The 12,124-nt window shown below is 43.4% G+C and overlaps 1 protein-coding gene across 1 annotated transcript in view; it reads right to left on the bottom strand.

Annotated features, from left to right (window-relative positions):
- The window catches only part of LOC121582681 (beta-adrenergic receptor kinase 2), a 63,812-nt gene that overhangs the window by 46,237 nt on the left and 5,451 nt on the right, over positions 1–12,124 (bottom strand). Inside the window, exon 2 of the mRNA XM_041898663.2 lies at positions 1,289–1,365. Within this exon, the coding sequence (XP_041754597.1) occupies positions 1,289–1,365 (77 nt within the window). The remainder of the gene's footprint in view (positions 1–1,288; positions 1,366–12,124) is intronic.

Genomic DNA, 12,124 nt, shown 5'->3' with positions numbered 1-12,124 from the left:
TCCCATTTACACCAGAGATCTGTATATAATAACGAGATGCTCATGTCTCCGCACTAACAATGGGAGTCATTTTCCCAAAGGCGGGAAGGCAGGCGAAAAACTTAGGTCCAAAATAAGCCCATAGAAACACATTGTGCTTATTTTGGACAGATTTTGGCGAGTGGAACCTCTCGCTTCGCCTCTTCCTCTCTGTTTACACACACACACAAGCCCCTCCCTCTGCCACTCACACAACAAAGATGAAAGCATTTCTTACTCTCTGACAAGCGGTTTCAATTCGCTATTTGCATTTGAGATTTGGTCCTACAGAATCAGTCATATTGACACCAAAACACATTGAGACATTATTTAACTGTAATAGAGGAGAAGTAAACCTTTCTAACGATACCCTTTGTATGTCTCAACTGCTCAAATTGCGCACAGAGCAGACACTACTAAAACGGGAGTATCAATAAACATTGATTCTGGAAGATTAATGCTCAGTTTTTTGCGCGTGGCATTGCGGTACCGCTAGCAGTATTATGGCCACAGACTGTTATACTTTGTCTAGTTGGTTTTTTATAAATGTGCAATAAGCAGAAAAACACAATTATATAAGGAATTGGCAACTTGTTCAAATTCTGAGAAACAAGGTAGGCCACTTGATTTCAACATCTGAACAAAGTGGACAGGTTAGCATGCTGTTCAAACAGTTGGAGACGGAAAAAATAGTGTGTTCATAACAATTCAACTGTTCTGCCTTGTTAGCTAGCAAATACATCCAAGTTGGCTAAATTTGAAACATAAAGATTCCTATAAAGATTAGCTGGCTACTCACTAGTACTTGGGCTTGTGAGATTGTTTATGAGACCGGTGTTCATTTTCTATAATGCTGCTACCAGAAGTAAATGTGCATGTTCTGGTTACATTTGTAACAAAAAGGGCATTTTCATAGACAAACTTGAAAGACAGATCAGTGATCGCAAAAAAGCAGGTTAAACTAGTTTAATAAAATAATTATTAGTGGGTCTTATGGTTGTGGAAGGCTTATATTTAGCCAAGTTATAATTGCATTCATTATATTATTGCTGACTGTTTGAAATGCAGTGTATTTTACCTTTAAATTGTACAACAAAACTTATTTAGAGAAACCATTTTTAGGCCATATTGCCCATTCCTACAACAGCTCCCCTCAGAGCATACATTGTTGTGTGTGTGTGTGTAATTGTATCTGACTTGGTGCTATATTTCTCGTGGTTGTCTGGTTATTTTAATGACAATAGTGCTCTTTATCACACAGACTACTCACCGATCTTCTGGTTGAATATTTTGTCGAACGTCAGCTCATATCTTTCCTCCAGGTACTTCTGCATCACACTGCGAATACTGGTCAAAAGAGAGAGGGGCGAGAAAGGGGAGTACAATGTTAGAAACATCCTTCTCTTCATCCCCTATAGGACATAAGGTTACAATGAGGTCCACATTGTTAGAAAACTAGAGCCTATTTGAAGGGACAAACCCAGACAAGGCATAGATGAAATCACAGAGTATGGACTCAAGTCCCACTACAAAACCTCTTTCTATTCCTCCCTGCCCAGGCTCTACTCTCCAAATTTCACCCCCTTCATCTCTCCTGTCCTCTCCTCTCATCCTTTCATCTCTTCTCCCTGCTCCCCTCCACCTCCATTCCTCATCCCTGCCCTGGTTTGGGCCTCTCCCTCCCTGCCACCTGTCCCCTGACAGAGGGGAGGCCAGGGGGAGAGCAGGAGGGTGAGGAGCAGGGGGGGAACAGAACAGCAGCTTGCCCTGGGAGAGGGTGTTAATGAGAGGAGGACTGGGGAGAATGAATCAATTAGCACCCCCTCCATGGGCCCATTAACACACACACAGGCGGCACCCCCTCCATGGGCCCATTAACACACACACAGGCGAGAAGGGAGGGGAACGTTACCACGCACACGGCAGAAGGAGGGAAGCACTTTCCACATGGCAGCACATTGGCCAGACAGACACCTGGCCTGAGACGTACGGGGAAAAGAGAGAGGACAGAGAGTGGTTAAGGAGAGAATGAGAGAGATGGAAGGAGGAGGGAGAAGAGAGAAAGAGATCTTGGATGTGTCTACTACTGCCAGTGAGCCAGTGGCAAAGAGAGTGTGTGCCACACACTGATACAGCTGATATGATCCAGAACCAAAACAAATGTTTCTTTGTTTTTTCATCTCCTTTAATCTCAGTCTTTTGACAAACCGTTTAGTGATAACCAGCGTCTGTTGTTCATTGTATTGTTGATTAACGCAATGGGGTTTCTTCTGTTTTCTCTGAGCAAAGCACTTCAACTGCAGACCCACTAGAGTTGGGCGGGCAGGAGGCCAGGCACACACACACAGCCCAATTTATTTGTGATTCCCTGTGGATCATTGTTCCCCTGATATCATTAATGTGGTGTGAATGGTATGGTTTTGGGCAATTCCATGGTAACGGAATGATGGTTTGTTAAACTCAGATAGGACTGAATAAAAGGATCATACTAGATTATGCTAACTAGCACGTCATAACAAGCTGCTGATGCTAGTAGGCTTGGGCGGTATCCAGATTGTCAGACCTTCATAACGACCTTGTGCCATACCGGGATAATTGGTAATACCAGCACTGAACACAAGGGGCACTATTTTCAAACCCCACTGAGCCTTTGTAATCCGAAGGTTACCAATGCTAACAAGTACATGTAAAATTCCATAGAGAACGCTAACGAGCGCATTGCGAACATTTTCAGGACAGACATCCCAGTTTATACAAGTAACAAACATACTACTCACAGTTTGCTGCACGCACAATACAAATATTAGACAGCAAGGTGAATGATCCAGGAGGGGATTCTCTGCTGTTACCGGCAAGAAAAGCTTGATTTTGGAAGAAGCTAACCACTTAGCTAGATTGCTAACTAGCAACTGAATTAGCAAACCAAATGCACAACTGCAGAGCATTAAGCACATTTTAGACAGTTAACTTAAGTTATACGATATCTAGCTGGCAAACATTTAGTTGTGAATACCATACTGTAACTAGATCACCTGGCGCATGCTGCACAACAGTGAGTGACTCACAAGGATCCAGTCTCTCGTCGTTGTGTGCTTGTAAACAAACACCACGTGACTGGGGACTACCGGTAAGCATCATAATTACAAATTGTGACGGGTGAAATGAAGAATGCCGTCTTCTTTATCTCCTAACATATTGCAAAATTACAGGCCTCTCTCATCTTTTTAAGTGGGAGAACTTGCACAATTGGTGGCTGACTAAATACTTTTTCCCCCCACTGTATACCCTTTGTTGGCAATGACACAGGTCAAACGTTTTCTGTAAGTCTTCACAAGGTTTTCACACACTGTTGCTGGTATTTTGGCCCATTCCTCCATGCAGATCTCCTCTAGAGCAGTGATGTTTTGGGGCTGTCGCTGGGCAACACAGACTTTCAACTCCCTCCAAAGATTTTGTATGGGGTTGAGATCTGGAGACTGGCTAGGCCACTCCAGGACCTTCGTTGACCGGGCGGTGTGTTTGGGATCATTGTCATGCTGAAAGACCCAGCCACGTTTCATCTTCAATGCCCTTGCTGATGGAAGGAGGTTTTCACTCAAAATCTCACGATACATGGCCCCATTCATTCTTTCCTTTACACGGATCAGTCGTCCTGGTCCCTTTGCAGAAAAACAGCCCCAAAGCATGATGTTTCCACCCCCATGCTTCACAGTAGGTATGGTGTTCTTTGGATGCAACTCAGCATTCTTTGTCCTCCAAACACGACGAGTTGAGTTTTTACCAAAAAGTTATAGTTTGGTTTCATCTGACCATATGACATTCTGGATCATCCAAATGCACTCTCGCAAACTTCAGACGGGCCTGGACATGTACTGGCTTAAGCAGGGGGACACGTCTGGCACTGCAGGATTTCAGTCCCTGGCGGCGTAGTGTGTTACTGATGGTAGGCTTTGTTACTTTGGTCCCAGCTCTCTGCAGGTCATTCACTAGGTCCCCCCGTGTGGTTCTGGGATTTTTGCTCACCGTTCTTGTGATCATTTTGACCCCACGGGGTGAGATCTTGCGTGGAGCCCCAGATCGAGGGAGATTAACTATTGGTCTTGTATGTCTTCCATTTCCTAATAATTGGTCCCACAGTTGATTTCTTCAAACCAAGCTGCTATTACCTATTGCAGATTCAGTCTTCCCAGCCTGGTGCAGGTCTACAATTTTGTTTCTGGTGTCCTTTGACAGCTCTTTGGTCTTGGCCATAGTGGAGTTTGGAGTGTGACTGTTTGAGGTTGTGGACAGGTGTATTTTATACTGATAACAAGTTCAAACAGGTGCCATTAATACAGATAACGAGTGGAGGACATAGGAGCCTCTTAAAGAAGAAGTTACAGGTCTGTGAGAGCCAGAAATCTTGCTTGTTTGTAGGTGACCAAATACTTATTTTCCACCATAATTTGCAAATTCATAAAAAATCCTACAATGTGATTTTCTGGAGAAAAAAAATCTAAATTTGTCTGTCATAGTTGACGTGTACCTTTGATGAAAATTGCAGGCCTCTCTTATCTTTTTAAGTGGGAGAACTTGCACAATTGGTGGCTGACTAAATAATTTTTTCCCCCACTGTATAACAGTATTGACGGTATTGAAAAACCATCCTGTGGCTATTTCCAAATACTCCGGCATACAGTGTATACCGCCCAAGCCTAGATGCTAGCACCAAGTATAACAGTGGTTGATAGAGGACACGCTAAGTACTAGCTAATTTATAACACAGCGGCAGATGCTACCACCTAACTTGTAGTAAAAGAGGCTGATGATTATCTAGCGAAAACGCTAAGTACTAGTAGGCATATAACATACTGGTTGATGCTAGCACCAATGCTAACTAACTTGTAGTAAAACAGTGGCTGATGCTCACAAAGACACTAACTACTAGTGATGTGACAAACGGAGAAAACCAGAAATTAGTTTGATCGATTTTCCTTCAAAAACAATAAGAAAAATGCATTAAATTCCACATGAATTCCCAATGCAGCTGTGCTGCTGCCAGCAATGGTTTGGGTCTCACAGTGCGTCTTTTTCAGATGGTTAAGCATTGCACCTGTACTACCATTACTGTACCTCAATTCGACCTTGCAAAGTTTGCATTTCACCACCTTCTCATTTAACCTCTCAAAATATTACCTTTCAATTAAACAAATGGCCACCCGGACTATTTACATTGACTGGTCGGCCACCAGTCAGAAGCATGCACTAGGCCTATCTATCGGCAATCAAAAGCTGTATATTGCAATTTCTTGGCTTGCAATGTCTCGCTACTTCAGTAAAGCAGGACCTATCATCAATGAATAGGCTAGGACCCTCAAACTCAACTCTGGACCTCGAAGCCAGTTCCACTCCTTTTTTTCCATTGCACCCCTATAATCAGGGACTGATTTAGATCTGGGACACCAGGTGGGTGCAATTAATTATCAGGTAGAAGAGAAAAACAGCAGGCTCCGGACCTCGTAGGATAAGAGTTGAAAACTCCTGGGCTAGGATATTCTATACGCAACAGATCAAAGACTGAACACACACTCGCATCATTAGCGAAGAGAAAGCGCAGGCGAGCCATGGTGAGGAGGGTGCAGGCAGAAAGAAGTGTGCGCATACATCTTGGTAATCTGTATCTCGCAATGTCTGGTCTTGCATGCCTTGCAAATTCACCAAAGTAGCCTAAAGTTTGCCTCTTCCTCTCTGGTTTTATTTAAATTACACAACTTTCCCCAGGCCTTTATTGAGATTGCCAGCTTGTAGTCCTAATACCCAGAAATAAGTTACCTCTGGTTTGTTCAGCCATCCCTATGGGAAAAACGAATGGGGAAATAAGGTTCGGTAATCTCCCGAGTGGCGCAGTGGTCTAAGGCACTGCATCGCAGTGCTAGCCACTAGAGATCCTGGTTCGAATCCAGGCTCTGTCGCAGCCAGCCATGACCGGGAGACCCATGGGGCGGCGCACAATTGGCCCAGGGTAGGGGAGGGAATGGCCGGAAGGGATGTAGCTCAGTTGGTAGAGCATGGCGTTTGCAACGCCAGGGTTGTGGGTTTGATTCCCACGGGGGGGCCAGTATTAAAAAATAAATAATGTATGCACTCACTAACTGTAAGTCGCTCTGGATAAGAGCGTCTGCTAAATTACTAAAATGTCAAATGAATAAACGCTGAAAATAAGGTCTGAGGTTAACACAGGTTTAGGAGATGTTATACCTTTTGTTCTATGAGATAATAGCAGCCTGTTAACATGACCTGAAGCCTTTATGTGATGTGTTTTTTTTATTACATAAATTCTTCAAAATTCACAAAAAGTGACGTTAGCTGATGAAGATTATCTCAGAACCGAACGTATAAAATCTCCTAAGCCGGTGTATACCACAGACCTTATTTTCGGCATATGTCCAAAAACGCCATTCATTTTCCTCATAGACTTTGTCTAACGAACCATGGCAGAGTTATTGCCATTACAATCTCTCTTAAGGCACGAGGGGTTGTGGTATATGGCCAATATACTACGGATAAGGGCTGTTTTTATGCACGACGCAACGCGGAGTGCCTGGATACAGCCCTTAGCCGTGGTATATTGGCCATATACCACAAACCCTGGAGGTGCCTTATTGCTATTATAAACAGGTTACCAACGTAATTAGAGCAGTAAAAATATATGTTTTGTCATACCCGTGGTAAACGGTCTGATATACCACGGCTGTCAGCCAATCAGCATTCAGGGCTCGAACTACCCAGATAATCATATAGCTTATAGTCTAGTTTGGCTGTAAAACTGAAAATAATATGTTTTGTGATAACTGCACTGTGATTGAAATATTGTGGAAAAAACTTTTTCTTAATGTTAAGGATCCCAATTTCATTTCACACTCCTACTAACTACTAGTTTATAACACAATGGCTAATGCTAGCCTAGCACCAATGCTAAAACCAGGGTAAGAATTTAACCAATAGTATCAGTAGTAACATAGCTGGGCCTGGATCTGTGCCTACAGGCCAACTTGTACCCAGTCCAGTAATAGCTCTCCTCTGTCTAACTGAGCCACAGGAACCAGGATACAGGAAGTTGACTCTTCCTCATTCACTGGAGGCCAGGGGTGAGTCATAGGCATGCCTGCCTGCTGCAGAAACAACTAGCAGCCTAGCTAACCCCTAGTCCCTGGTGGACACTTATAATATAATATGCCATTTAGCAGACGCTTTTATCCAAAGCGACTTACAGTCATGCGTGCATAATTTTTTTTGTGTATGGGTGGTCCCGGGGATCGAACCCACTACCTTGGCGTTACAAGCGCCGTGCTCTACCAGCTGAGCTACAGAGGACCACTTGTTGTGAAGATCTAAATAAGCAATTTGGTGCAAATTCCTCAGAGTAGCCAATCAGGGGAAAAGGTGGAGCTACTACAATAATGTAACAATCCAATTATTTCAGATGCAAGAAGTGCCTAGGCCCTACGGAGTAGAGGGCTAGGGGTTGTTTCTGGACAGGGCCATAGAGCAGACAGCACACTGTCCTGTCAGAATCTACTCTCTGCTATACTGGGCAATCACTATCCACTCTCTGCTACACTGGCCAATCACAATCCACTGACTCTTCTAGACTGGCGCACACTTACAAATTGTGCACTTCCCTTAGATTTAAAAAGGATATGACTTGCATACTTTAGACCAGGGGTGTCAAACTCCATTTTCCATTTTAGTCATTTAGCAGACGCTCTTATCCAGTGTAAGTCGCTTTGCCCCAGGGGCCGCATTCAGTCTTCAACGAGGTCCGCGGAGGGCAGCACTGACAATTGGTTATATTTCCAAAGAATGTCATATTTGCAAAGAATTGTCATCTATCCATTGTTTTTGGAATGTGATGCTCCCTGACTGTCCTCCCAGACTGTCCTCCCTCTCTGGATCTGAACCTGCCTCCTGTAACTGCTGTACTCCAACAACCCCTCCCTCTCGCTGGCATCCCTCTTTATCCTTCTAGTTTATTCCCTCACCTCCTACCGCACAACACACATAATCTCTTGTCTCTCCTGCTGATCTCTCTCTCAAACAGTACCAGCGCCCGTTCCTCTCCTCTCCCCTCCCCCATCCCTCTCCTCCTCTCTATCGCTTCCAGGGCTGCCGTCAAAATCTCACCTCTCTGCCAGCAGGCAAAGCCTCGGCACAAAGAGAATGTAGCAGCGATGCGCTATCTCCACAACGTCACAGACAGGCAGCCCAATTCTGATCTTTTTTTCACTCATTAGTCTTTTGACCAATCAGATCAGCTCTAAAAAATATCTCATGTGAAAATATTTGATGTGATTGGTCAAAAAAACAATTAGTGGAAAAAAATATCAGAATTGGGCTGCCTGTGTAAACGCCAACATACACAGCTCCAAACACACAAACACTCACTCCAAACATACACACAGCTCTAACCATAAACACACACACACACAGCTAAACACAAAACACACTACTCCAAATGCCACACACAAACAACTCCAAAGACCACATACGCACAGCCCCAAGTACATTTCATTAACACAACATGCCTACCACTTTGAAGATGCAAAATATTTTTTTATTGTGAAACAAACAAGAAATAAGACAAAAAAACAGAAAACTTGAGCGTGTATAACTATTCACCCCCCCAAAGTCAATACTTTGTAGAACCACCTTTTGCAGCAATTACAGCTGCAAGTCTCTTGGGGTATGTCTCTATAAGCTTGGCACATCTAGCCACTGGGATTTTTGACCATTCTTCAAGGCAAAACTGCTCCAGCTCCTTCAAGTTGGATGGTGTACAGCAATCTTTTAGTCATACCACAGATTCTCAATTGGATTGAGGTATGGGCTTTGACTAGGCCATTCCAAGACATTTAAATGTTTCCCCTTAAACCACTCAAGTGGTGCTTTAGCAGTATGCTTAGGGTCATTGCCCTGTTGGAAGGTGAACCTCCGTCCCAGTCTCAAATCTCTGGAAGACAGAAACAGGTTTCCCTCAAGAATTTCCCTGTATTTAGCGCCATCCATCATTCCTTCAATTCTGACCAGTTTCCCAGTCCCTGCTGATGGAAAACATCCCCACAGCATGATGCTGCCACCACCATGCTTCACTTTGGGGATGGTGTTCTCGGGGTGATGAGAGGTGTTGGGTTTGCGCCAGACATACCGTTTTCCTTGATGGCCAAAAAGCTCAATTTTAGTCTCATCTGACCAGAGTACCTTCTTCCATATGTTTGGGGAGTCTCTCACATGCCTTTTGGCGAACACCAAATGTGTTTGCTTATTTTTTTCTTTAAGCAATGGCTTTTTTCTGGACACTCTTCTGTAAAGCCCAGCTCTGTGGAGTGTACGGCTTAAAGTGGTCCTATGGACAGATACTCCAATCTCCGCTGTGGAGCTTTGCAGCTCCTTCAGGGTTATCTTTGGTCTCTTTATTGCCTCTCTGATTAATGCCCTCCTTGCCTGGTCCGTGAGTTTTGGTGGGCGGCCCTCTCTTGGCAGGTTTGTTGTGGTGCCATATTCTTTCCATTTTTTAATAATGGATTTAATGGTGTTCCGTGGGATGTTCAAAGTTTCGGATATTGTTTTATAACCCAACCCTGATCTGTACTTCTACAGAACTTTGTCCCTGACCTGTTTGGAGAGCTTCTTGGTCTTCATGGTGCCACTTGCTTGGTGGTGCCCCTTGCTTAGTGGTGTTGCAGACTCTGGGGCCTTTCAGAACAGGTGTATATATACACTGAGATCATGTGACACTTAGGATTGCACACAGGTGGACTTTAACTAATTATGTGACTTCTGAAGGTAATTGGTTGCACCAGATCTTATTTAGGGGCTTCATAGCAAAGGGGGTGAATACATATGCACGCACCACTTTCCCGTAAAAATGTTTTTCGAATTCTTTGAAAACTATTTTTTTTTTTCATTTCACTTCACCAATTTGGACTATTTTGTGCATGTCCATTACATGAAATCCAAATAAAAATCAATTTAAATTACAGGTTGTAATGCAACAAAATAGAAAAAAACACCAAGGGGGATAAATACTTTTGCAAGGCACTGTACAGAGCTAAAACACACACACAAATCCCACATACACACATCTCCAAATCACTCCACACACCAACGCTGGCTCTCAGCACTCCTCTTTCCCTCTGTAGCCTATATCCCCCCTTGTCTCTCCCTCTCTAGTCGGATTATTATCATAGCCAATTTCAGGAGATCACACCGGTTTTTCCATCGATAATCTTTTAAAGCCTTATAAAATTAAAATAAATCATTCCCATAAAGCCATTTGAACCCAGGCAGGGATCAGACAATTCAAAATCTAATAATTGTTTCTGGGAGGGTGGGGTTGCAGAGTAGGCTAACAGCCAGTCACTATGTCCACTTTAGACGCTTGGAAGGACTAGCCTATGCAACACAGCCCACTACAGTAGTAATGTTGCTGACCCTCCTGACCCTGGCCTGATGGTATTAATGCTCTCTCTCAATCTGCTGTGGTATTGCCCGCTGTGCTGTATTGGTAATCCTGGATTCAGCGCGCACACACACACACTAAATCAGCCTAATCATAAAGAGCAGGCCATGTATACCTTACTACTTCAGTCATTGTTAAAGCAAACCCCACTATCACACCTATGACACACTCTTTTATCACAGAAGAATAGTGTCTTATCTCCTCAGCCCTGTAAACAAATACCTAATGGACGATTAGCAATCAAATTCAAATTCTACAAGCTCAATACAAACAGATACAATAAACACACACACACACACACACACCAAAAGTAGAAGAAGCAGTAGACAGTACACAGAGATTGACCTCTGAGGAGAAACCTCTTCCAATGCTGATTTGAAGAGGCAATCTTTTCCATTTGAGATTGAGGCCTGCCTGCACACTTCTAATGTGTGTAGTGAGATCAACACCAAATTAGGAATTAACCCATCTGAGGAAGAACTATGATTTCTGAGTAAATGGTCCCGTTATAGGTATTGACATTAAGGTCTGATAGGCACTCGCCCATTGGGAAAGTCAGGAGTAAGATCACTTGCCCGAAAATGTAAAGTAGCAATTTTCAACACACAGGGGAGGAACCACAAAGAATGGAATTCTTTGCATTTTGGTTGTTGACAGTAAAAACAATACAAAAAATAAGAAAATAAAAAAATAAGCCCAATGGGGCCAGCTTCAGAGCAGGCTCAACTTGCAGGACTGATCAGGACACTTGCACCAGGTAATAGGGCAACCCTTAATGTAAATCCCTGCTTAAAATGTGGGGGCAGTGAACTCGCTCTGCACATGGGGAAACCAACTGAAGGCCTACTCAGTTTAACAACACAGCTAGTTCACTAGCTTAGGGTCTGACAGAGCTCAGACAGAGGATGAGGAAGTCACAGAAGCCTGACTGACTGGATAGAACGCATTTAGACACTTTCACAGAAGTAGCCTCGCTTAATTGTAACGCAAACACTTTAACGGAAGTAGCTAAATAATAGTTTCTCAGTACCAGAACATCTTTCTCCAAACAGCTTAGGTTCCTGCCAAGCAGTTACACACCTGATTCTACCAATCAAAGCCTTGGTTGAAGACTATGATGATTAGTTGATAAGATTAATCAGGTGTGTTACTGCTCTGCTGGAGCAAAAGTCTACACCATCTACATCAGCCATTGTGGAAAAGATTCTGGCTGTAATAGGAGATCAATGTAGAAAAGTAAAATAACATTTGTCTAAATGGGTTCAAGGCTGCAGTTTGGACCTGTTCATTGACCACATCTAAAGCAAACAACAAAATCAACCAGTGGCTTTGCCAAATGGCCATTGTATGATTCAGCGTGGCCTGAACACACATAGCGGGGTCTGTAAACACAGTCATCCCTTAGTAGGCTAACTTTGGCCCAGTTCGTGATTTGATTTAATCAATAGATGTGACTAATATTGAATTTCACTAAAAGGGATGTTATGTTTAGGGCCAGTTTCCTGAACCCAGATTAAACCTACTCGTGGACTTAAAAGCGTGATCGATGGAGAATCTCTGTCAGAAGTGCTAAGGCCAAGACTAGGTATACTCTGGGTCTGGGAAACT

Source organism: Coregonus clupeaformis, chromosome 15 (genome assembly GCF_020615455.1).
Source record: "Coregonus clupeaformis isolate EN_2021a chromosome 15, ASM2061545v1, whole genome shotgun sequence".
NCBI classification, from domain to species: Eukaryota; Metazoa; Chordata; class Actinopteri; order Salmoniformes; family Salmonidae; genus Coregonus; species Coregonus clupeaformis.
This window is presented reverse-complemented; position numbering and strand designations above follow the sequence as displayed.